The following is a 21,209-nucleotide window of genomic DNA, read 5'->3' as shown; positions in this document are numbered from 1 at the left end:
CCAAATTGCCTTGTCTCTGTTACCACTCGGGGGGGGGGGGGGACAGAACCAGCTCTGCAGCTGCTCTAAGCTCTCTACAGTGGTACCTTGGGTTACATACACTTCAGGTTACATACGCTTCAGGTTACATACGCTTCAGGTTACACACTCCGCTAACCCAGAAATAGTGCTTCAGGTTAAGAACTTTGCTTCAGGATGAGAACAGAAATCGTGCTCCGGCAGTGCAGCAGCAGCGGGAGGCCCCATTAGTTAAAGTGGTGCTTCAGGTTAAGAACAGTTTCAGGTTAAGAATGGACCTCCAGAACAAATTAAGTACTTAACCTGAGGTACCACTGTATAAGACATTTGCAGAGAGTAATCAAAAATAAAAAAATGCTACATAACATGCTTTCCCCTACACTGCAAAAAACAACTCTGAAACTATATCTGCTTTGCAAGAGATGTATTTATTTTCCACCCTTTCTCCCAACGGTTGCACAAAGTAACACAGCCCAACAATACAAACTAGCATTAGCACAAAAACAACATGCACGATGGGGAGTGCCGTAGCTCAATGGTAGAGCATCTACTTTACACACAGTTCCACCCTAGACATTTCTGGGCAGTACGGGGGGAAACCCAGTCAGAAATTCTGGAGAGCCGCTACAGTGGTGCCTCTCAAAACGAAATTAATTCGTTCCGCGAGTTTTTTCGTCTAGCGAAGCACGGTGTCGGAAAAGTTTTGGAAAAGCTTCAAAAATCACCAAAAACCTCAAAAAAGGCTACCACACCGCGTTCTATGAGTTGCTCCTCGAAGTCAAGTCGCAACTGTATTAACGGTGTTAAGAAAAAGGAAACAAACTTGCAAAAAACGCAATACGTTTTCGTCTTGCGAAGCAAGCCCATAGGGAAATTCGTCTTGCGAAGCAGCTCAAAAACCGCAAAACCCTTTCGTCTAGCGAGTTTTTCGTCTTGCGAGGCATTCGTCTTGCGGGGCACCACTGTATGGACAAAACTGTGCTAAATAGAGCAATGGTCTACAGGAGGCAGCTGACTATGATCCCAGTAACACTGTCAGCAATAAGGCTGATTACATTTCAAAGGCCTGGGTAAACAAAACAGTTTTCATCTTGTGCTAAATGAGGTCATGGTTTCATAATCAGGGGGCCACCCCTAACAATGCCCTGTCTCACATTGTCAAGCAGCCAGAAAGGGGAGTCCACGTAAAGCACATTGCAGTGATCAAATCTGGAGGATATTAGTGCATGGGTACCTGAGGTCAAGATGTTCTAGTCCAGGAATGACTATAGCTGGACAGACCAGCTGGACATGGGCGGGGGTATTCCTCCAGCAATAATGTGGAATCAAGGTGCGCTCTCAAGCTGCAAACTTGGTCCTTCAGGTAAAGCACCATTCCATCCAGAAGTGGCCAACTCCCTAATTCCCAAACCTATAAACCACAGATCCACAGAACCTCAGACTTCCTGGGATTTACTTTCAGCTTACTGACCCTCATCCAGCCCATAACTGAGACCAGATGCTGGCCCAGCACTTCAACAGCATCTCCTAATTCTGATGAAATGCTGGCACAAAGCTGGGGGTCATTTGCATATTGGTAACACTCCCCCCCCCCATTTCTGCCCTGCCCCCGCCACCCAGAAGCTTCATAGAGATGCTAAACGTCAGAGACAAGACTGAAGCTTCTGGGACTTTGTGAGTGTGACTGCACGTTCCCATTGCCGTATCCGGCTAAACATCCCAAAGTACTCTGAGAGCTACCTATGTGGTGTTAACAGAGGTGCTTCATGCAAGGGAAAAGGATTGGTTGATCTGTGCAAATAAAACTGTGGTCCATCCGAGATCGGTCTGAATAAACTTTCTGTCCGTGAGGTTAGCAAATAGCACCACACAAAACATGCCAAAGGCCTAAGTGCCTATAAGGCAAAGAATCTGATATTTGCTTAATAAGAAACAACCTGACCGGTCTCAACGAAAGATCCTGAGAGCTACTGCGAGCCAGTGAGGAGGAAGCCCTGCTGCTGCACGATTAAGATCTTTGCTTAAACATGTCACTTGCTAGTAAAGCTGAGTTTGTCACTTGGTCTCAGCCTAACCGACCTCACAGGGCTGTTGTGAGAATGAAAGGGGGGAAATGTGCATGCTCCTTGGAAGAATGGCAGCAGACGAATGGAGCAGTAAGTGAACTCTGCCCAGGTCCAAGAGGGAAAGCTGACCTTAGTCCCATGAACACAGGCCCCCAAAGAGCTTCCAGATAAAGGCATTGCCGAAACTGGACATAATCTGTTTTTGGTTTTTATTAGATGGCAAATTAGAAAGGAACCACCAAAAGGCCTTTAGGGTTTGCTTGAAAATCCTGCATGAAAGTAGATGCTGTGTGCGCCCTGGACTAGTGCAGAGCAGCCATCCCCTGTTGCAGCCAAATGGTGTCACAAAGGATCAGCATTTACATGGATGACTTTAAACGCATCCCTGGGTCTCGTAGTAAACATTAGCACTGATAAAGAAAAGGATCACTGTTTCTTTTAGTGAGCTCTGAACAGCTGCCCTGTACAGCTCTAGGGTGCTGCACAGCTGCTGCGTTGTGTGTGTGTGTGTGTGTGTGTGTGTGTGTGTGTCAGAGGCAAATTGAAGAGGTGGTGACTGCTTGAAGACATCAGAGAGAGATTTCAGGGTGTCAATTTCACTTTCCTGGCTCTATTAAATTTCTGCAATCTGACCGTTTAATCCCCCACTCCGTCCCCACCTTGTTAAATTCAGTTCTATGGAATATTGTTACACGTTAATTAAACAGTTGTGCTCTATCTCATTTCAACACTGAGGTGGAAATGAACACAAAGCTGAAGTGTGATTGCCTTAATCAGCCTGAAGAAGAGCCACCAATATCTGCAGAACTTCCCTGCCTGATCATGTACTTGCCACTGATCCTTACTCACCACAGGTGACCAGGCAAGTGCCTGTTTGCAAGCCTTTTTCCAATTGTGGAGCTGGGGTGGGGGGCTAGGAACCATCTAATTCTGAAATCTAGTGCTATTTTCCTAGAAAAAGAGGTGCCAGAACTCACCACAACTGCCTCCCTTTTCCTCTGAAAGGTGCCAAACAGTTCCAGTGAGTTTGGGCTGAAAAAAGACCTGATACCCAAATCTAATTTTTGGTGAAGCTTGACAAGATTGCATGAAGGGTGCCTTGGGGTGAACCCAGAGTGAAGAACCAGCTTTCCAAGGGACAAGTCAGTTTTGCAGAGTCACCACATTGTGGGAAAATGTCAGATGGGGAAAGGTTTCTAATGGTTTGGTGGCCTATCAGCTGATGGACTACTTGGCCCTTCCAGATGACCCAAGGCTGATGTAGATAACTCTCAGGTCTGGTCCTTGCAATCCAAACCCAGCTAGTGCTGTCAGTCTGTTATCCCAGTTTGTTCTTGCAGCTGCCAGGGCCGGACACAAGTTGAAAGTGGACATGCCTGACCTATCTTCAGGGGTGATACTGAAGGCAAGCAATAAGTGGAGGCCATGCCTTGCTTGTGAGCATCTAGACATCTGGGCACTGCTGAAAGCAGAACTCTTTTCAAAGCTGCACCTTGATGTGATCCAGCAAAGAGGTTCCCACAGTCTTAAGAGAAGACTGCCTCTGCTGGGATGTTTCTCTCACTCTGTGCTGAGCATGGCTGTTGCAAGCAAGAGTGAAGGGAGCCATTCTTTGGTGGAGGCCAAAATTCTTCATGGGTTCAACTGCATGAGGTCTGTGACCACTTGCCACTGGATAAGAATACTGGTTGTCAGAATCCAACCTGCTGAATAGTTGATGTTTACAGTCCCAGGGGATGTGGCATTTGTTTGGTATCTTTGTCTGGAAGTCTGATAGGGACACTCAAGGCAGCTTCATGTCTGACAAAGAAACAAACCTGGATTTGCCGCTCAAAAGGGAGCTGCAATCTGACAAATGTATGACATATGTGTCAGGCAATAGGTGCACACTCTGAGCATCTTAGGTGTACACCAGAAAAACCACAATGTGTGAACTGGACCTCAGCTTTCCTGTGGTCACTAGGGCTCTTCTGTATCTCCTGTCTGCAAATGGAATAATGATTTTGGCCTAGCTAGCTTGCTACCCTACCAATCCATGTAGTTTTCAGGTGATTCATATGATTTCACACACAAGCATTTCCACAACCTGCCCTTGTGAACCTTTGTTCATTTTTTAAAATTAAAAAAACCCCAACATTTTTGAGCTTATGGAAGTGTTAATGAACAATCCACATAAACTGTTTATCTTGCCAAATTTTGGGTTTTTTCATTAGGCATTAAGAGCAAAGTAGTGTTTCTTGTTTTAGCAAAATCAGGTCAGATTTTTTTGTCATGAAGGCTGTTGAAGGAAATAGGAAACAAGTCACTATCCTAAACCAAGGAGCCAACATGCCTAAAATGTGGTCTTGTGGTGAATTCTGATCAAAAATAAACCACAGTCAGAAGCTTCATTGATTCAGCTTGGAAAAAGCTGCATCTAAGAAGTAGACTCTACCCTACAAGTAGAAAATATAAAACCCTTATGCCACACAAAAATGTTCACTCTTCAAGGTGCTACAGTACTCCTTGAAAAACTGGCCAGTCTTCTCTCATTTTTGTAACAGAAATTCTTAGAAAATTAAAATAAGTAACTTACTGTTCAAATGCTACACATTCCCCATAGGCCTCCAACAAAATGGAAATGGAAATGTTGCTTAAAACTTGAAATTATATTACACATTTACATGCAAAATCTGTGGAATCAATTTCAGGCTAAATGTTGTTGTTTTTTTAAATAGAAAAAAATCAACCTACATAAACTCCACCATACAGTATCTATGCTGATAAATGTCTATAAAAAGTATCTTTCAGATAGAACAAGCTAATAATACATAAAGCACATTAATTTAAAAAGTACACTGCAAATAAGAGTAAAAATGGCAGCATCACAGCAATTTGCTATATGGACTTTACTGGCCTCTTTCCAAAACACACAGGAATTATTCTGAGGCAAGAGGAAAGAAGCTCAAACTGCCTAAATAAATCAGCTGACCTGACCATATATTCTCAGCTGCTTGGAGGAACAGAAATGGTGCTGATAATGACATATAAAACAACTCCAATGGTCAGACCAAGGTAGAGCAAAACATAGCAAAGGCCTGCATCTATTCTCAGGAGTAAATGCAAAGGCACAAAGCAGCTTTCCTAGCACACCAGCTCATGCACACCTGTGCTGGGTCTTTTTGACAGCCCGAAATAAAAGAAGAATAAACTGCCCTCTCATTTGCAAAAGCTTTCCAACCTGGTTGGTGGAAAATATTATTTCACTCCAGCAGGCAAGCAGGCTAGTGGTTATTTGCAAGCCTGAGGGCAAGCAACAGTACTGTACAGATGGATCATCTATCCTGTGATAGATACCAATATCACAGGGGTAAATGTGACCTCAGTCTCCAAACTGCTACTGTTAGCATTCTAATATAGGATAGTGTTAAATGTTTCAGGACTTTATAGAAAACAGGAATCAAATGGTGCACTGAGCTGCAGTGGGATGCAGAATATGCAAGCCGTGTTTTGCAGTTCAAGACACCAATCCTAATTACATTTTCAATCATCTACCTATGCTAGCAAATCTCAGCACCAAGATAACCAATGAGGGGGGAAATGCACACAGAGAAACAAAACAAGGGGGATAAATGGAGAGTGGATTCTATAGGATCAGCTGATTGTCAGGTCTTCCTTAAGTCCCTTTCAAAGTGCTGGCAAAGATGGAAAGAGACTTAGGAAGAGACTACAATTAAGGGGTGGGATTTGGGAAGCCCCTTTCAGAGTTCTATCTTCTGCCGTGCTTTGAAAGGGGCTTCTTCAGAGGGTCTCATAGAGCACTATGCAAGACACGAAAGTCATCATACGTTATTTCTATATCGGCTGATGGGCAGGTAGGTGGCTCCCTGCTCTCTGGAGAACTCGTCATGACAGCTTTCTCTAAACAATTTTGTTTGTACATGTCTCATGCTCACATGCTGCTTCACTTCTCCCCTCCTACATAACCATCCTCTCTAGCTGGGAGCCTTTCTGAAGCTGAGATAACAGAGCACAAAATATCTTCAGGTACAGAGCTAACATCCTGTGTTTGGTTCCAGGCAACGCTTGTTCGGCTCCTGCAAAAACTCATTTCGAGCACTTCAAAGCAAAATTGTAGTTTGCATAGTCTTAGCAAGCAAAGAATAATGTTCCAGGTAACCACCATAAAGCTCAAAAGGCGCCAAAATGGGCATCTCTCCTCTTATCCTTATAGCTACTCTGTGGCCTGTTTTGCACATTGAGCTACACCAAACTGCAGCATAGCAAGATTACAGGAGCATGAGGACTGCTGGAGAGGAGCTTGCAGGCACTTTGCTCCTGCCCAGTCCTTTTTGCTGCTGTACAGTATCGTGAACGTTTGTTCTTGCTTGCGATTAGTGAGGAGAGAGCTTAACCACGAATCCTAGTTGGATGACGAGCCAAGCCAAACCTTGGTACAGCGCAGTGCAGCAGCAAAAAGGACTGGGCAGGGCAAAGCGGGTGTGAGCCCAAACATTCATATGGTCTCACTAAGTGCCAGTACTTAAGTTGCCTCTTCAGATGTTGCTGCCCAGCAAGCATGGCCAATGGCCAGGGATGAGGAGAGTTGTGAGTAAGCAGCTCCTGGGCCTATGGATCAGTTTTTCAGGGAGATTATGGATTCCCACCACATTAACAAGCTTGCATGCGCTGTTCGTCATATTTTGCTTGCCAGAGGAGGGGACTGAAAGCTTGCACCTCTATCCCCTGAGATACAGTACAAGGTGACATGAGAGGGCATTCTCTATAGTGGCACTGAGACTCAGCACCAACACTGATGGAGCTATGGACCCAAGAGCATGTAATAAATAGTTTAAATAAAAATAAGAATACAGCTATGTGAGTTTATTGTTGATTCATCACTACTCTGGAGTCGTGTTTGTTTGCAGTGTCCACACAGTATCACCCTCACCAAAATGGCAACCCATTTTCTTCCCCATTGAAATCTGAGGAATATCTAATACATTTAAGTAAAACAACTGGCAGAAATGATAAATCCGAATTAAAGGGAGGAGATGTGGGGTGGTGTTTTTATGAGCAGGACATCATAGAGATGCTGCAAAAACTAAATTGCAAGTATGAGTAGCAACAAACCCACAATAAACTCACATACACAAGTGCACTACCGTAATGTGAAGGCATTACGGTTTTTCTCATTCATTTAAAAAGACCAGAGAGGCATGCGTTTAGGCCTAGTTAGATAAGGTCATGAAATGGCACCTGCCAGAAATCCTATTATGAATGTGTGCTGAGCAGCAATAAGCCCCCTTTCTGGATGTGTCACCCCCCCCTAAAAATATGGAAGAGTAACACTGAAGGCATCCAGAACTGTGTAGACAGCACAAGCTCTTCCATTCTGGGAAAAGGAAGACCTTCTTCTGCCTGGGAAAAGGTGGAAGCACCATGGGGAAATGCAGGAAGACCATGATTGCATGAAGGCTTCATGGGATACTTCATTAAAAGTTAGTACATATAGCAATTTCACATGAAAGGCAGGCATGGAAGCACCCAGTGTTGTCTCTGGTTAAAAAGAGTTTGTAGGTTTCTGAAATACCCCCCAAAAGTTACAAACCTATGAAGAGACATTACAGTGGGATGAGCATGCACGCCATTGGCAATGATGCCTGTCTTAGATCACTCTTCAGATCTCTGAAATAACTATTGTCTCCGGACACAATAGACAATAGAACTCAGAACTACCACACTTGAGTGTCATTTGAAAGAGTGGAGGAACCACTTTGTCCATGTAGACAAAAACTAATCTGTATTAAGATCATATGGAAATGGCATAAGAATGTAATTTTGGTTACTTAAATCTCCCTAGTAATAGATTCATTGATTGCAAAGTTTTAAATTTTACAAGGTTCTGAGAAACTGCTCTTCTTTCCCTATGAACAAACCAAGCAGGTGGTTAAAAGCACACAGAAAACCAACATGCCAATGAGAGAAGGGCTCTAGGCTAGTCTTCTCCTTGATATACCAGTTTTCTATGTGTAGATGATGCATTCCTTCTAACAAGCCTCCACCTACACTATAAAATGGTACCCTTCAGGCACAGGTTTCGCCACCTTAGCAAGCACCAGGCCAAAACTGTAACAGGCAGAATAAAAATAATCTAATCTCCAGAGGTTTTCCAGTGCTGCAACTGTCCTGAAATAATAGAGATTCTGAGCTTGTGCAGAGTGGCTCTCCTTAGCACCCAGATAACCGCAACAAGCCATCGTTTATTTTACTTGTACAAAGAGCCTCCAAGTCAAGAGGGTCAGACCCAACTGAAGACACAGAGAGCACTTTGGGGGGAGGGGGTTGCTGGGACACAGTGCAGACATGCGCAGCCCCCCCTCACACACTTCCTGTGGTGTGGTTCTGAACACCGAGATAGGGCATGACACATCAAAACACAAGATATATTTACCCTTTACAGTTATTTACAAAGATATAGTTCCAGTCACCTCAGTGCTTTTGTCCTCACTGGTTAGCCAACTAGAAGGCAGAAGGGGGGGTGTTACTGTATAAAGGTAGAATCCTGACTGCCTGCCTTTCCCTTCTATTGACTTGTGTAAATCAAAAGGCTGTAAAAGAATGAAAGCGGCAAATTCAGGGAAGGGTCCTCAGGGATTGTGTGCCAACAGATCTTGCCTCTCCCCCCTGCAGAGGACACAAGACCACCTGAGCCCCTGTGCTTTGGGGCTTTGTCCCAGCCCTCCAGCTCCCTCTCTCTGCAATCTTCCTGACTGATGCAAGGGGCTTGCTCTGAAATGGCCAGGTCTGAGGATTGCAGCCCAGATCAGGCGCTGTGCACAGACAGCAACATGATGAGGAAATGAGTAAATATTGCTCTCCCTCTGGCGGGAATGAAATCAGAAAGTGGAACCGAAGGATCCAGTGCGAATCATTTCCATTGCACCTGCTACCTCCAGGGAAGGTGCATAATTTATTCTCCCTTGTGAAACACATGCATAAGGATCCTCAGTTGCTGCTGCTGTTGCTGCCACCCAGCTATCGCTTGACAACCGCTTCTCAGGAACCTTCTTCCCCAGAAAATGAAAGATAAACACTGCAATGGAAGGGCAAAGAGAAGGGGTCCTCAGCGAGTCTGACACAGACTCCAGTTTTCAAGATCTATTACGTAACACAGAAGCACCTAGAAAAACACCAGAAAAATCTAGAAGCCATAACTAGGAAGAACCTAAAGATTCCCCCATCACATCCACACATCCCCCCCCAGGCGGCACCATCCACCCCCCTCGTGTATGTGCGCAGCTTCTGTTTGCAGGAAGAGGCTGTTTATTTGCCAGCAAAATCTTTCAGATTTCTCTGGGGTTGAGGGACAGAAAGGGAGTCGGTTTTTTAAAGCAAGATCTATTAGAGCAGAAGGGTGCACGTCTCCGAGCAGGAGGTCCACAGGGACCCGTCCCTTTAATTGCAAGAAGGCTCCTGCAATTTCAAAGAATGCCATCTCTCTCCTCGCGTGCAGGCGCCTGTTGGTTTCGACCGCTCCACCAGCTCCGAGAGCCTTTCGCCCGGGGCCGGGAGGGCGGCAAACACAGCAGCAGCAGCGAGCAGGCAACCGGGATCTCTCCTCGAAGAGGGCGGTCAGAGGCAAAGCCCGGCAATGTTTAGACGCCAACTTCAGCAGGAGGAAAGCGCCGTCTCCCGCCTCTGCGCTTTCGCTTTGCAGCCCGGGAGGCGGCCAGCCAGCAGCGGGCGCCCAGAGGCAGCAGGAGCCGGCGCAACCCGCGCGCGCTGGGGCTGCCGGCGCCTCTCCCTCCCGCCCGGTCTGACTCGGCAGCCTTCAGCGGGCGGGCGGGCGCGGAGCTCGGGGGGGGCGGCTGCCTGGCCGCCGCCGCAGCCCAAAAAAGGCCACCGGGGACCCGGAACTGGCGGGCGCTCCTGGGAAGGCGGCGCTGCCTGAGGCGCGCAGCCCCGCCAAGCCCCGCTCCTCGACCCGCTTACCTCCCCGCTCGGCTCCTGCCCGTCCGCGCTGCCTGCCCCCTCTCGGCCCCGGACTCGGGCGCGCGGAGCCCCCAGCAGAAGAAGCAGCGTCCGCGGCGGCGGCGGCTGAGCGAGGCGCGGCGAGCGCGGCTCTGAGGCGGCCGGCCGGCTCCGCCCTGCGCGCCCGGCATTGGCGAAGGGCCGTCGAGGGGCCGGACGCGGGACTCCGCCCAGCCAGGCGCCTGCTGCCGTGGCCCCTGCTCGGCGCGCCCTCCCGCGGCCCCCGCCGGGCAGGGGAGCTCGGCCCGGAGCGCGCTCCACGCGGGCAGCAGGGGGCTGCGTCCCGGAGCGCCTCCAGCCTCTCCAGCAATGAGGCCCAAGAAGGTTTGGGGGTGCTTTTCATATTGTCATTTTATGTCCTGAACCGCCCCGAGATCTAGGCGTATAGGGCGGTAGACTACATACACATGCATACCTGCCTAGCGCAGTGGCGTAGCGTGGGGGGTGCAGGGGGGGCCGGCCGCACCGGGCGCAACATCTGGAGGTTAGGGGGCGCAAATTACTTGCCTTGCCCCGGGTGCTGACAACCCACGCTACGCCACTGGCATACCGCACGAGCGCATAGCCTTCACCTGGGTGTTGGCTTTTTCCTGCGAGGTGGCGCAGCCCCGAATTTACCCCCTTTGGAGGGAAGTTCCACCCCGCAAAACCAGCCTGATGACCCAAAAGCGCCCCTCTTATCTTATCTTTACTCCGCAGAGTCGATATTCAAGCAAGAAAGATCTTCTCTTACACTTGCTAACAGCAGCTGAGTTAGTGGTAGCAAAAAAGTGGAAATCTCTCAGGTTGCAGGAATGCAACATTGTAAAACACTTAATTTGTTCAGACAAACAGCGAACGTCCCGAGTGGGGGGCGGGGGGGGATTTATAGGTTCTATGCAACATGGTGTACTTTTATTGACTTTGTAAAACCAATTGAACATGGTTTTTAATCTGCCATCAACACAGGTGGGAAAGGGGGCAGGAAATGGGTAAGTAGCCACCAGTTGGGACCTCTCTACAAAAAGTAAAAAACTGTGTCCTGTGAATCCTTGCCGGAATCACTTCTACCTTTTTAACAAGGGTACCCAGTGATGTGTGGTGGGGTGGGAGGAGTCAGGCTTTACATGATTTAGTGTTTTCCTCCTGGAAACAGGGCAAAATTAAAAACATAATTTCATTCATGGCACTGGTAAGGCCACGATGCCTACTTTCTATAAGCCAGTATTCACTTTTCCCTGAAGTAATGCCAATTTCCCTGCTTGGCATGAAAACGGCATTGCCTGTACCTACAGTATATGTTTGCTTGTTTGTTACACCATCCTTCATCCAAAGATCAAAAGGTGGTTCACAACATAAAAATACAAAGTGAGAACACTAAAACAAACAAAAATCTGATCAGTGTTTCCCATACCTGCTGTGACTCATCTGTTAATGGCGCAATTCACTGGGATCCATTGGGATTCGAAAACGTTAATGAAGCTCATCCATAATGCATGCTCTGCTTACTATTTACTTACCAACACTTCTGAAATATATAAAAATTCATGGGAGTTATCCTAAGCAGAATGCTTTTTGCCCAGTTGTTGGCACTAGCTATTGTGAAGACATCAAGACAGATGCAGTTTTGCATATGTATAAAACAGGGAGCCTCCTGTACACGGAACTGAAGAGCAATCTTATTTTATTTAGTTACATATTTAATTTATATATTGCTCTTCATCCATGGGGCAGTTTACAATATAATCCTCAGCAACAAGGGGGAGACAACTGATACAAAATTGCTATCATCAGTGACCACAGGACCCCCCGCCCACCCCCAAAAAGGAAGCTAGGATTCTGTCCCATCTGAAGTGAAGCAGTTTTAATCAGTTTTTTAATGGGGAGAGCAAATGCTGGAAGGGGTTTGGATGAGATAGAGTTGTCCCTCCTTGCTGCAGTTCTTGGAATGGTGGGTAGAAGCTACTGTTGGGGGCATCCCCACAAACAGAAGCCAATACAGTGGTACCTCTGGTTACGTACTCAATTTGTTCCGGAGGTCCGTACTTAACCTGAAACTGTTCTTAGCCTGAAGCACCACTTTAACTAATGGGGCCTCCTGCTGCCGCCGCGCCGCTGGAACACGATTTCTGTTCTCATCCTGAAGCAAAGTTCTTAACCCAAGGTACTATTTCTGGGTTAGCGGAGTCTGTAACCTGAAGCGTCTGTAACCCGAGGTACCACTGTATAAACCACTTAAACAAGTTGGGGAGTGGGCAGAGCTGGACCAGCAAAAGACCCATTGCATTCTAAACTGGCTCACCTGCTGGGTGATGGAGGCCTGTTTGCCAGTGGCGTAGCGTAGGTTGTCAGCACCCGGGGCAAGGCAATTAATTTGCGCCCCCTAACCCATGGATTTGCGCCCCCTAACCCTAACCCCCAGATGTTGCGCTCGGTGCGGCTGGCCCCCCCTGCACCCCCCACGCTACGCCACTGCTGTTTGCTGCTGCTTACTTCATTTATCAGGAGCCAATTTAAACCAGTTAACACTTGATAACTATCTGTGGGTTCTTCCATGTGACAGTTTATGTGCCTTCAGTGTGGCTACTGCACGAGCATGGTGTTTATCAAAATGGTGTCCCATTTTATTGCCTCCTTAATCCAGATATACAGTTTCCAAGGCATATCCCAGGCAGCAGTGTGGCAAAGCCACCCTGTGGACTGAATTAGTCCTGTCCAAAGTCATAATTTGCTCCATGAATCCATCCCAGGCCACATTCACTTGCCCTACACAAGTAGGATAATGCATAAAATGCCAGGTGTGTAGCAGGTAAAGGTGGGACGCCCTGATGAAGGCAGGGCAAAAGGCTACAGGTAGGAGGATAGGAAGGGAATTCCACTCATACAGTACTGGATATCACCCAATCAAAAAGAGTAAGAAAGGGCAGGATGGATTGTATTTCATTTTGCTCTGATTACAATGGCACATTCAAGGTTTAATTAGCTCCATTTGAACTGGTATACAATATTAGCAGTACAAAAATGCACAACATTTGTATAGTGCTTTTGAATGTTCAAAGCATGTAATATACATTACCTTGTAGCATCAATCATTGCAACAACTCTGCCAGATTGACTAGCATTAGCCCCATAATGCAGACAGGAAGAGTAGTGTGCCTAAAGCAGTGGTTTTCAACCAGTGTGCCATGGCACCCTTAGGTGCCTTGAATGATAGTCGGGGGTGCTGCGGGGAACACTGGCCTCTGACCCTCTTTCCTTTCCTCCCTCCTCTGATTTCCTCTTGCATCTCTGCCTCCCAAAGGCTTGCATGGCTGTTTGTTGCAGCAGCTCTGGCTATAAGCCCCCCCAGAGGAATGATGCCTCTGGGGCTGGCCAGGGGGTGCTTCCCAGGCCTCTGTGGGGCAGTGTGAGAAGTCACCTCTCTTTGGGGCGGAGGGGGCAGCTGAGAGACCAGGGGTGGCAGTTGCGGCTGCCCAGAGGACTCCCAAGGAGAGGGGAGAGGAGAGAGACTGAGGGAACACTCCACAAGGGAGGCTGTTTGAAAAAGGGTGAGAGGCTGCAAGTTCTGCAGGCAAGCCGTGGATTCAAAAAATTGAAAACCTCTGGCCTAAGGCAATCGAGTGAGTGTGTGGCCAAAGAGATATTTGAATGAAGGACTTTCTGATTCATGTATGTATAGCCCAATCTTAACCATTTCTACTCAGAAGTGAACCATATTGAATTCAGTGAGAATTACTCCTGAATAAGTGGGGTTATTGCATCTTTGGCCTCCTAGCCAGTATGCTACACCAGCTCTTACACTTATTTAGCAAAAGGGCTTATGTTCCTTTTCTGTGAATAGTCACTTTGCTCAGGAACCCTAGCAGACTTCTCTAGTTCTCTGTAGACTTCAGCTGCATAATCTTCTGGTTTTAAAAAATTCAGAACTTGAGGCAGGCAACACTGGGGGGGCAGTGTAGCAGCCCAGCCTGACAGATTTCCAACTTTCAGTCTGGGAACTGGCAAGCATAAACATCATGGTGGCGATACAAATGTTTGCATACTAATTATTATTTAGGTTTTTTCCTGATTGCTTTTGCTAATTGCAAAATTCAGTTTTGTCTTTGGCCAAACCACTAGATTCCAAAGAAGGGAGGGGGAAATTAACAGATTTGAAAGCCTATGTCTTTTCCTCCCCTGAAAAGTTTCCCTGTTCAGTTATTCAATTGTTTGGATTATGTTTACTGGTCATTATAGATCTCTTTGTTAAACACAGCTACCGTTGAGATCATTCCTCCTCCCGAGAAGATAAAGCTCTGTGTTTTCCCTCAACATCTGCACAGGGCAAACCTCCAAGATTAAGTTCCCCATTCACATTTGAATATTTGTATTATCAGCTTTTGAGAAAGACATTCGTGTTTTTAAAAACAAACATGTAAAATGAGTGCCAGGTTCCCTGCCTTAAAAACAAATAATTCAGCAAAATGGTGAAAGAAATGTGTTTTCCAGCTGCTGTTTATAAATCCCAGTTGCTAGGCTGCTGTTATCAAAAGTTATGACTGAGTTGCATAGTTACCCTCTGCAAAGTCTTCCTGTTCTTGACAATGGGGCAAAGGACTCTGCCCCTCAACTATCTGATTAGAACAAGTTGATGGGAGAAAATAGCATTCGGCTGGGCATTTGATTATGAAACAAACCTAAATTTAATCCTAATTTAATCCACATTCTTGCCAACCTCTAGGAGGTGCAACCCATCTCTTGCCAGAAGTCTTTCTTCATGGAAGTGAGAACCATGGTCAAAGAAGCCAATATTTCCCCAACACCATCTGCACAGCCAGTTGTTTTTGTTGTTTAGTCGTTTAGTCGTGTCCGACTCTTCGTGACCCCGTGGACCAGAGCACGCCAGGCCCTCCTGTCTTACTTCCAGTATCTTCCTCTTTCTTCCTGGGTCATCCTGTTGAGGGCCATCACTCAACAGGACTTCCTACCCATAGTCTCATAGTCCCATATATGCTGAAGGCTGCGTCTGGTGGTATCATTTGTACCCACATGGGATACAAGGGAGGGAGGGAGGTGTAATGGTCGATGGGCTTTATAAGACTTGGTAACTTCTCTGTCACATCTTGAATCTTTGCAACTGGAAGACAGCACACCTCCTGGGGCGTCTTGTTACACCTGCACACTGCAACCTCTGTCTCATCAGTAGAGCAGTCACTTGCCACCACAACACATCACATCCTCCTCTGGGCAGTGGATGGAATCCTTCTATATACTGCTCCTTCTCTAGCCATCTGTGTATGTTCTGAGACCTGCAACTGCTGTCCTTGTTCCTGTGGCCCAGAATTAAGGGTCCAAGGGGAGGGCCTGGAATCAGTTGTACCGCCCGAAAGACACAACACGTTTCTTGACAGTCCTGCTTCTGTGTGTCACATTCCTCCAGGGGTTTGCTTCCTGCATTTAGTGATCTTCCTCCTCTCTAAGGGTGCCTTAACCCCCACAGTATCACTAATCCAGGACAGTCTGCTTTGCTCCATCTCGAATATCTTCCTCTGATGACTCTACGCCTGGAGAGGTGGGCCTCAGGTTGCTGAACCTTCTCTTCCAGCAAGGCAACCAGCTTACATTTGCTGCAGGTGTAACTTCATACACCCTCAGGCAGGAAAACAAACATGGCACAGGTGTTCCAAGTCACTGCCCAGGTCTCTTGCTCCTGCATACACTTGTGTCCTAGCACTCCAGGCTTCCCCTCAAACCAGCTCACTAAACACCCTCGCAAAAGCCCGTTTACTAGCCCTGATCGCATGTTCTTGGTCGCAAGCTCCCAGAGACTGAGAGCAGCCACGTAGAACTGGTGGCTGCTAACTCCACAGGGTCAGAATCAATGCCGCTTGGCTAGTTATTCTTCATCGTGCACTTGTACAATTAATTTCCTGTGTTTCTTTTAATATAAGCTTTGGGTGAGTTTCATTTTTCAGAAATGTGCTTTCCAACCTTTATCTCCAGAATGAAGCAGCCTAGTGTTAGGCTCTTTATGACACAATTGCCTTATATGCCACCAATATTTCATAGACGATATTCCTCCCCCTATTTAAAAGGCAATTTTAAAATAATAATTTTATTATCTTTAATGCTTTTTATGAAAAGAATGAGGATTAAAAAACAAGTACATTTCATTCAATAACATTTTCCTTTCATCGTACACATATTAAAAACCTAGAAAACTTTCCAATCTAAAGGATCGCTCCCCCATGTAAAGTGCAAATGAGAATCAACCTCTGTAATTTTTAGTCAAATAAACCCAATCTTACATATGTAACTAGGATAGACTCTTGCATTGTGTTATGGGGGAGTTTATTAAAATGTTCCTGTAATGCCACAAAAACATATAAGAAATAGCATTTTAAAAAAGGATCAAATACACAATCCATTTTCTATTTTAAAAAAAACTGGTTTTCAGCGTAGAGACAAAAAGGAAAGTATTTTCCAACTGGCATTAATAAGCAGGACTTTCTGTGGTGACACTTTTGGGGAAATCAGTCTAATTTATGGGAGCCTTCCCAATGCCACGTGGAGGATACTTTTGACTCTAAGACTTACTTCTCTTTTTGGCAATGTCAAATGATTACCCTCCAAGCTATCTTCTCTATATCCTGTGATCTGCTACATATTTTGCTACCCATTTGCTAGCTTCCCATTTACTAGGGAGAGACTCTCAAATGCATTCAACAGTAGCTGTTACTGGTTCTGTGCAAGGAAGAACCTGTGAACGGCTACTCTTGCCTTGTGGATATCTGCTGGCTCTTCAGCTGAGATTATTCACACTTGAAGTACAACTTCAGGAAACACATGCTGCTCCAATTAAATAGAGACGAGTTGGGAGACACATTGGTCATCAGCATGGGCCTCAAAATGATTCCTGTCACTGAAATCCTATCCAGCCACCCTCTGCCTACCCTCACCCTCTCCTCCTTAGCTGTTATCAGCTGGTCTTCATATAATGCATTGCCAGCTGATGAAAAACACTTCAAGCCCTTCATTATCATAGAATGGAGAACTTCCAGACCAAAATTTCATCAGTTCTGTACACACAGACCTCGTCTAGAAGTATGGCCTGGCGCATCCTCTAAGTCCACCATGTTCTTTACATGTGGTCTTTTGACTGGCCACAGCCTTCCACATAATAGCCCCTTCTCGGAGACAAAAGAAGCATGCTGATTTGGATAAGGAAGGGAACATCTCCTCTTGTGATTTCAGTGTCCAGTTTTGACCCAGCTGAGAGCAGGAACTGGCATTCCACCTTTCCCTTTAGCTATGCTGAATCAAGTGCATACAATGGTCATTTCACATCGATGAAACACAGCAATCTTCTGGAAATGCTACACATGCCGTCTCTGAGGAAGCCTGCTGTTCCTGATCAAGTGCAGTTAATTGGCATGAGTTCTAGGGAGCAAAGCAAAATTAAAGACTTAAGTTATTCCCTTGCAGGTATGCTTTGGGTAGAGATGGCATCTTATGAGCATATGCAGCAACCAAGCCAATAGACCGTGTGCAGCCTTCTGAAATTATTCCAGCTGGTTTGCATGCAGACTTCCAGAACTATGCAAAACTTGTGAGAAATGGATATTTTAAAAACAACCACATCTTCTCCCTGGTGTGACCTAAAACCCCTTCCTCCAGCTTCCTGTCTCAGCACTGTTTAATTCTGAGCTACTGCAGTGGTTCTGTGAAGATATAATTATGGTCTCACCTGCACCTTCCCTTTTCTGGGAGGAAAGTTCCTCCCATCCACAGGGACACTGACTCTCCGGCAGGACTTAAAACTTCTCCTAGAATTTTTCATACATGCTTCTTTGAAATGAGCTGTGGCTGTGTGGGTGTCTAAAGGTTTGTTCTTTGCAGACTGTGTGTGCGGGATAAGGAGACTCAAGCATCCATACAAGTTGATGGTGTTGTTGCATCCTTATATCTATGGACTGTGATGGAGTTGCCTCACCATGGAAGTATTTGCCCATCACCAGGCATGGGTTGACCTCTTCTGTATATGGCTAATGAGGGGACATGGTTGGTACACCATGCTGTTTGGCATTTTGGTGGTGTGTCCACATTATGCCTTGTTTTAATTCCTGTTGGGAGTGCATAGTCTCCCAACTAAAGTATGCCAACCTTATGGTGATGGTAGAAGGACTATCAGATTGATGTTACAGATAGGTAGCCGTGTTGGTCTGCCATAGTCAAAATAAAAAAATTCCTTCCAGTAGCACCTTAAAGACCAACTAAGTTAGTTCTTGGTATGAGCTTTCGTGTGCATGTGGTATCTGAAGAAGTGTGCATGCACACGAAAGCTCATACCAAGAACTAACTTAGTTGGTCTTTAAGGTGCTACTGGAAGGAATTTTTTTATCAGATTGATATTTCTGTCGTTCCGTTTCCAGAAAAAAATTGGCTCTCATCTGCCCCTAATTGATTTGTGTTTTGAGCAATGAACTCCAAGATGGATTACTTACATTAAGGTCACAACCTGTCAGTCATATATAATGGCTGTGTTTTCTACTAAGCAGTTGAAGCTTGAGAGGATTTTAATTGGAACAGAAATAACCCACTGGCCAGTTTTCATAAAACACTAAGCCAAACTATGGCTAAGAATGGATGGGCAGGCATGCAGATGCTCAAAGGAAAAATCAAAGCTCTTCTCTTCTCCTCAGTCCTCCTGCCTTAACACTTCCCAAACCTAAGCTGGGTTTGCTTAGCGTTTTGTCTGAGCCCAGAACCATGGTTTGTGTTACATATGAATCAGGCCTGAGTCAGAATATTTTCTATGGAAAACAGGTGTATGCAGCAGTTATTACTATGGTTTTCTTTACCTGGTGTTTGATGAAAGGCAAATTCCTAAATAAACCCGATTTCTTCTTTCTGGTTGCAATAATTTTCACTTGCTCATTGGACACTGGGCTCAGTAAAATGATAACCATGTATCTGTTAACTTACCCTGATATAGAGGAGGGTGCTACTTCGTCTGGTTTTCTTACTTCAGTTACATCCTAAGAATGTGAACACAGACCTGTAAGAGGATTGCTCCTGTGCCGGATAGAAACTACTTTTTATGATTTAAGTTTAAATGCGTGCTAAAGAGGGGTTCTAAATGTTGTCTAGAATTCACACGGCAAAAGCTGAAAGATTAAAGGCCAAACTGGAAATCAGCCAGGATACCCATGAAATGAATGTTTCATAGCTTCAAAGCATTGAACATACCCAGCGGTGGTGCCGTTTGCATCAAGGCGTTGGAAAAAGAGGGCTTAACCCTTTCCCCGCCTATAAATTGAACAAGAGGAGCCAGCTCCATGGCCTACCGTGAGCCCCAGCGGGCAAAGTGTCAAGGCAAGTGGAACGGCCAAGCGAGTTCAGCAGCATGGGGAGGAGGCCACAGCACTGGGACCCCCCCTCCTCCACCTAAACAGAACCTAAGCTTCTCACAGAGGGTGTCTTGTTCTGTCGTGGGCACCATTGGGCACATATAATCTGGGGCCCAAGTCAGCACCCCTACTGAAGGGGGATTCTAAGGACATTCAGGAGACCTCAAAATCCTCATTGTGATTTGGGAACCCTGAAAATATATGGTTCCTGATCATGGGGAGGTTTCTAAGTGTGTTCTTTCAGATCACTCTCAATGTGGGAAGGTTTCAAATGGAACTGGCATGTGCAGATGTTGGAGGTGGGGCTTTCATGCACACATCTGCCTCCCCCGCACATTTCATTCACACATATTCAGGCAAACACCTGAATAGGGCTACACGTTTGATCTTCCAGATGAATATATACTAGAAGCAGGTATGCTACAGAAAGGCAAATCTAAGGAGGACAGAAGATCTTACCTGTAAAGAGTCCACTGTGTGTGTTGTATCTGATGTTCCCTCTGTGCTTGTTTCTCGAGAAATGGTAGACAGCCTGAATCGATGTCGAGTCATGTATTCATACGTGTTCATCTTTTTATTCACTATGTACATGGAAGTTTGTGCTTTTTTAAGATTTAAAAACTATAAATCCCTAAAGCTTTGCAGCTTAGAGGGGTGTCAGCAAATTCAGTGAGCTTTCACATTCTCTTTGACCATCATTCCCTTTAGTGAGAAAATAGTGTACCCTCAGGGCACCATTAAGATTGGGGACAAAAGCCTGTCTTTTGCATAAACTGAGCCCTTCATTTGCACTCCCTTACCCTGTGTTTTTCAGAATTGTTTTACTTACAGAGGTAAAGATGAAACGTCAACAAATGTCCAAGCAGCAAGAAAGAAGCAGATCCCAAAACCACAGTTAATATTGCTACACTCAGGATGCCAGCTGCTGTCGTCTCTACTGGAGCAACAGGAAGAAAGACCAGCCAGGTGCCATTTCTAGTGACACCTATTGGAGAAAAAATAATGGGGAGAAGTAATTTTATTCTGGTTTCAATTATGAAATGAATGATGTTCCCTTTTGTACTAATACTATGGCAGGACTTTCGAAACTGTTCCCGAAGGGTCTACGCCGGTCAAACAGCCAGATATCAGTGAATAAAGAAATATTGACTGAAACACACTTTTAAAGCAGTGGTTCCCAAGGTTTTCTGGGCTACCGCCCTCTTGGTTCCATAAATTCATCCACTCTGCCCTATACAAAAACCATCATTCAGAATAGCAGTTTCCATGACCCACTCAGGAAGATAATAACACAATAAAATTCAGCAAAGAATATTGCATGAAATTTTTTCACTTTTTTCTATACAGTACTACTCTTCTTACTTACTATACTATTTATTATTTCTACCCTGTCCATCTGGCTGGGTTTCCCCAGCCACTCTGGGCAGTTTTACTAATGAAAACATAATTACAAACTTATATCCTTTGTTATTGGAAATTTCTAACAAACTCAGAAATTTATAACATTAAAACTGGAATCTAATGGAAGTACATGGTGAATCTCTCATAAAATATTTCCAGATTTCAGACAGTAGTAACATTATAATATGTTGCATTGATGTGAACCATTTGGCAGTGTTGCCTGCACTAAGAAATCTTGCATACAGGGTGGCTATAGGCAGTGACAGCCACCAACCTAGATGGCTTTAAAATAGGAATTGACAAATTCACAGATGAAAACCTTCCCACCTCAATGATATCTTCC

General features: G+C 45.5%; 1 protein-coding gene and 1 long non-coding RNA gene across 12 annotated transcripts in view; one reads left to right on the top strand and one right to left on the bottom strand.

Moving 5' to 3' along the window:
- The first annotated feature begins 10,351 nt into the window (after positions 1 to 10,351).
- On the top strand, positions 10,352 to 20,621 carry LOC309516453. The gene is made up of 2 exons (XR_014212937.1): positions 10,352 to 10,421; positions 20,280 to 20,621. It is a non-coding gene; the product is annotated as an uncharacterized lncRNA (long non-coding RNA).
- LOC309516278 (palmitoyltransferase ZDHHC11-like) overlaps positions 16,166 to 21,209 on the bottom strand; it is a 35,218-nt gene continuing 30,174 nt past the window's right edge. For all 11 annotated transcript variants that reach the window (XM_082195053.1, XM_082195043.1, XM_082195045.1 and 8 more), the window contains 4 exons: positions 20,295 to 20,450; positions 19,925 to 20,046; positions 19,041 to 19,093; positions 16,166 to 17,495 (listed from right to left, as the gene is read on the bottom strand). In XM_082195053.1, coding sequence (XP_082051179.1) covers positions 17,480 to 17,495; positions 19,041 to 19,093; positions 19,925 to 20,046; positions 20,295 to 20,450 — 347 coding nt within the window. In that variant the 3' untranslated portion in view covers positions 16,166 to 17,479. The remainder of the gene's footprint in view (positions 17,496 to 19,040; positions 19,094 to 19,924; positions 20,047 to 20,294; positions 20,451 to 21,209) is intronic.

The sequence above is a fragment of the Podarcis vaucheri genome, assembly GCF_965113315.1.
Source record: "Podarcis vaucheri genome assembly, chromosome: 13".
Classification (NCBI taxonomy): Eukaryota; Metazoa; Chordata; class Lepidosauria; order Squamata; family Lacertidae; genus Podarcis; species Podarcis vaucheri.
This window is presented reverse-complemented; position numbering and strand designations above follow the sequence as displayed.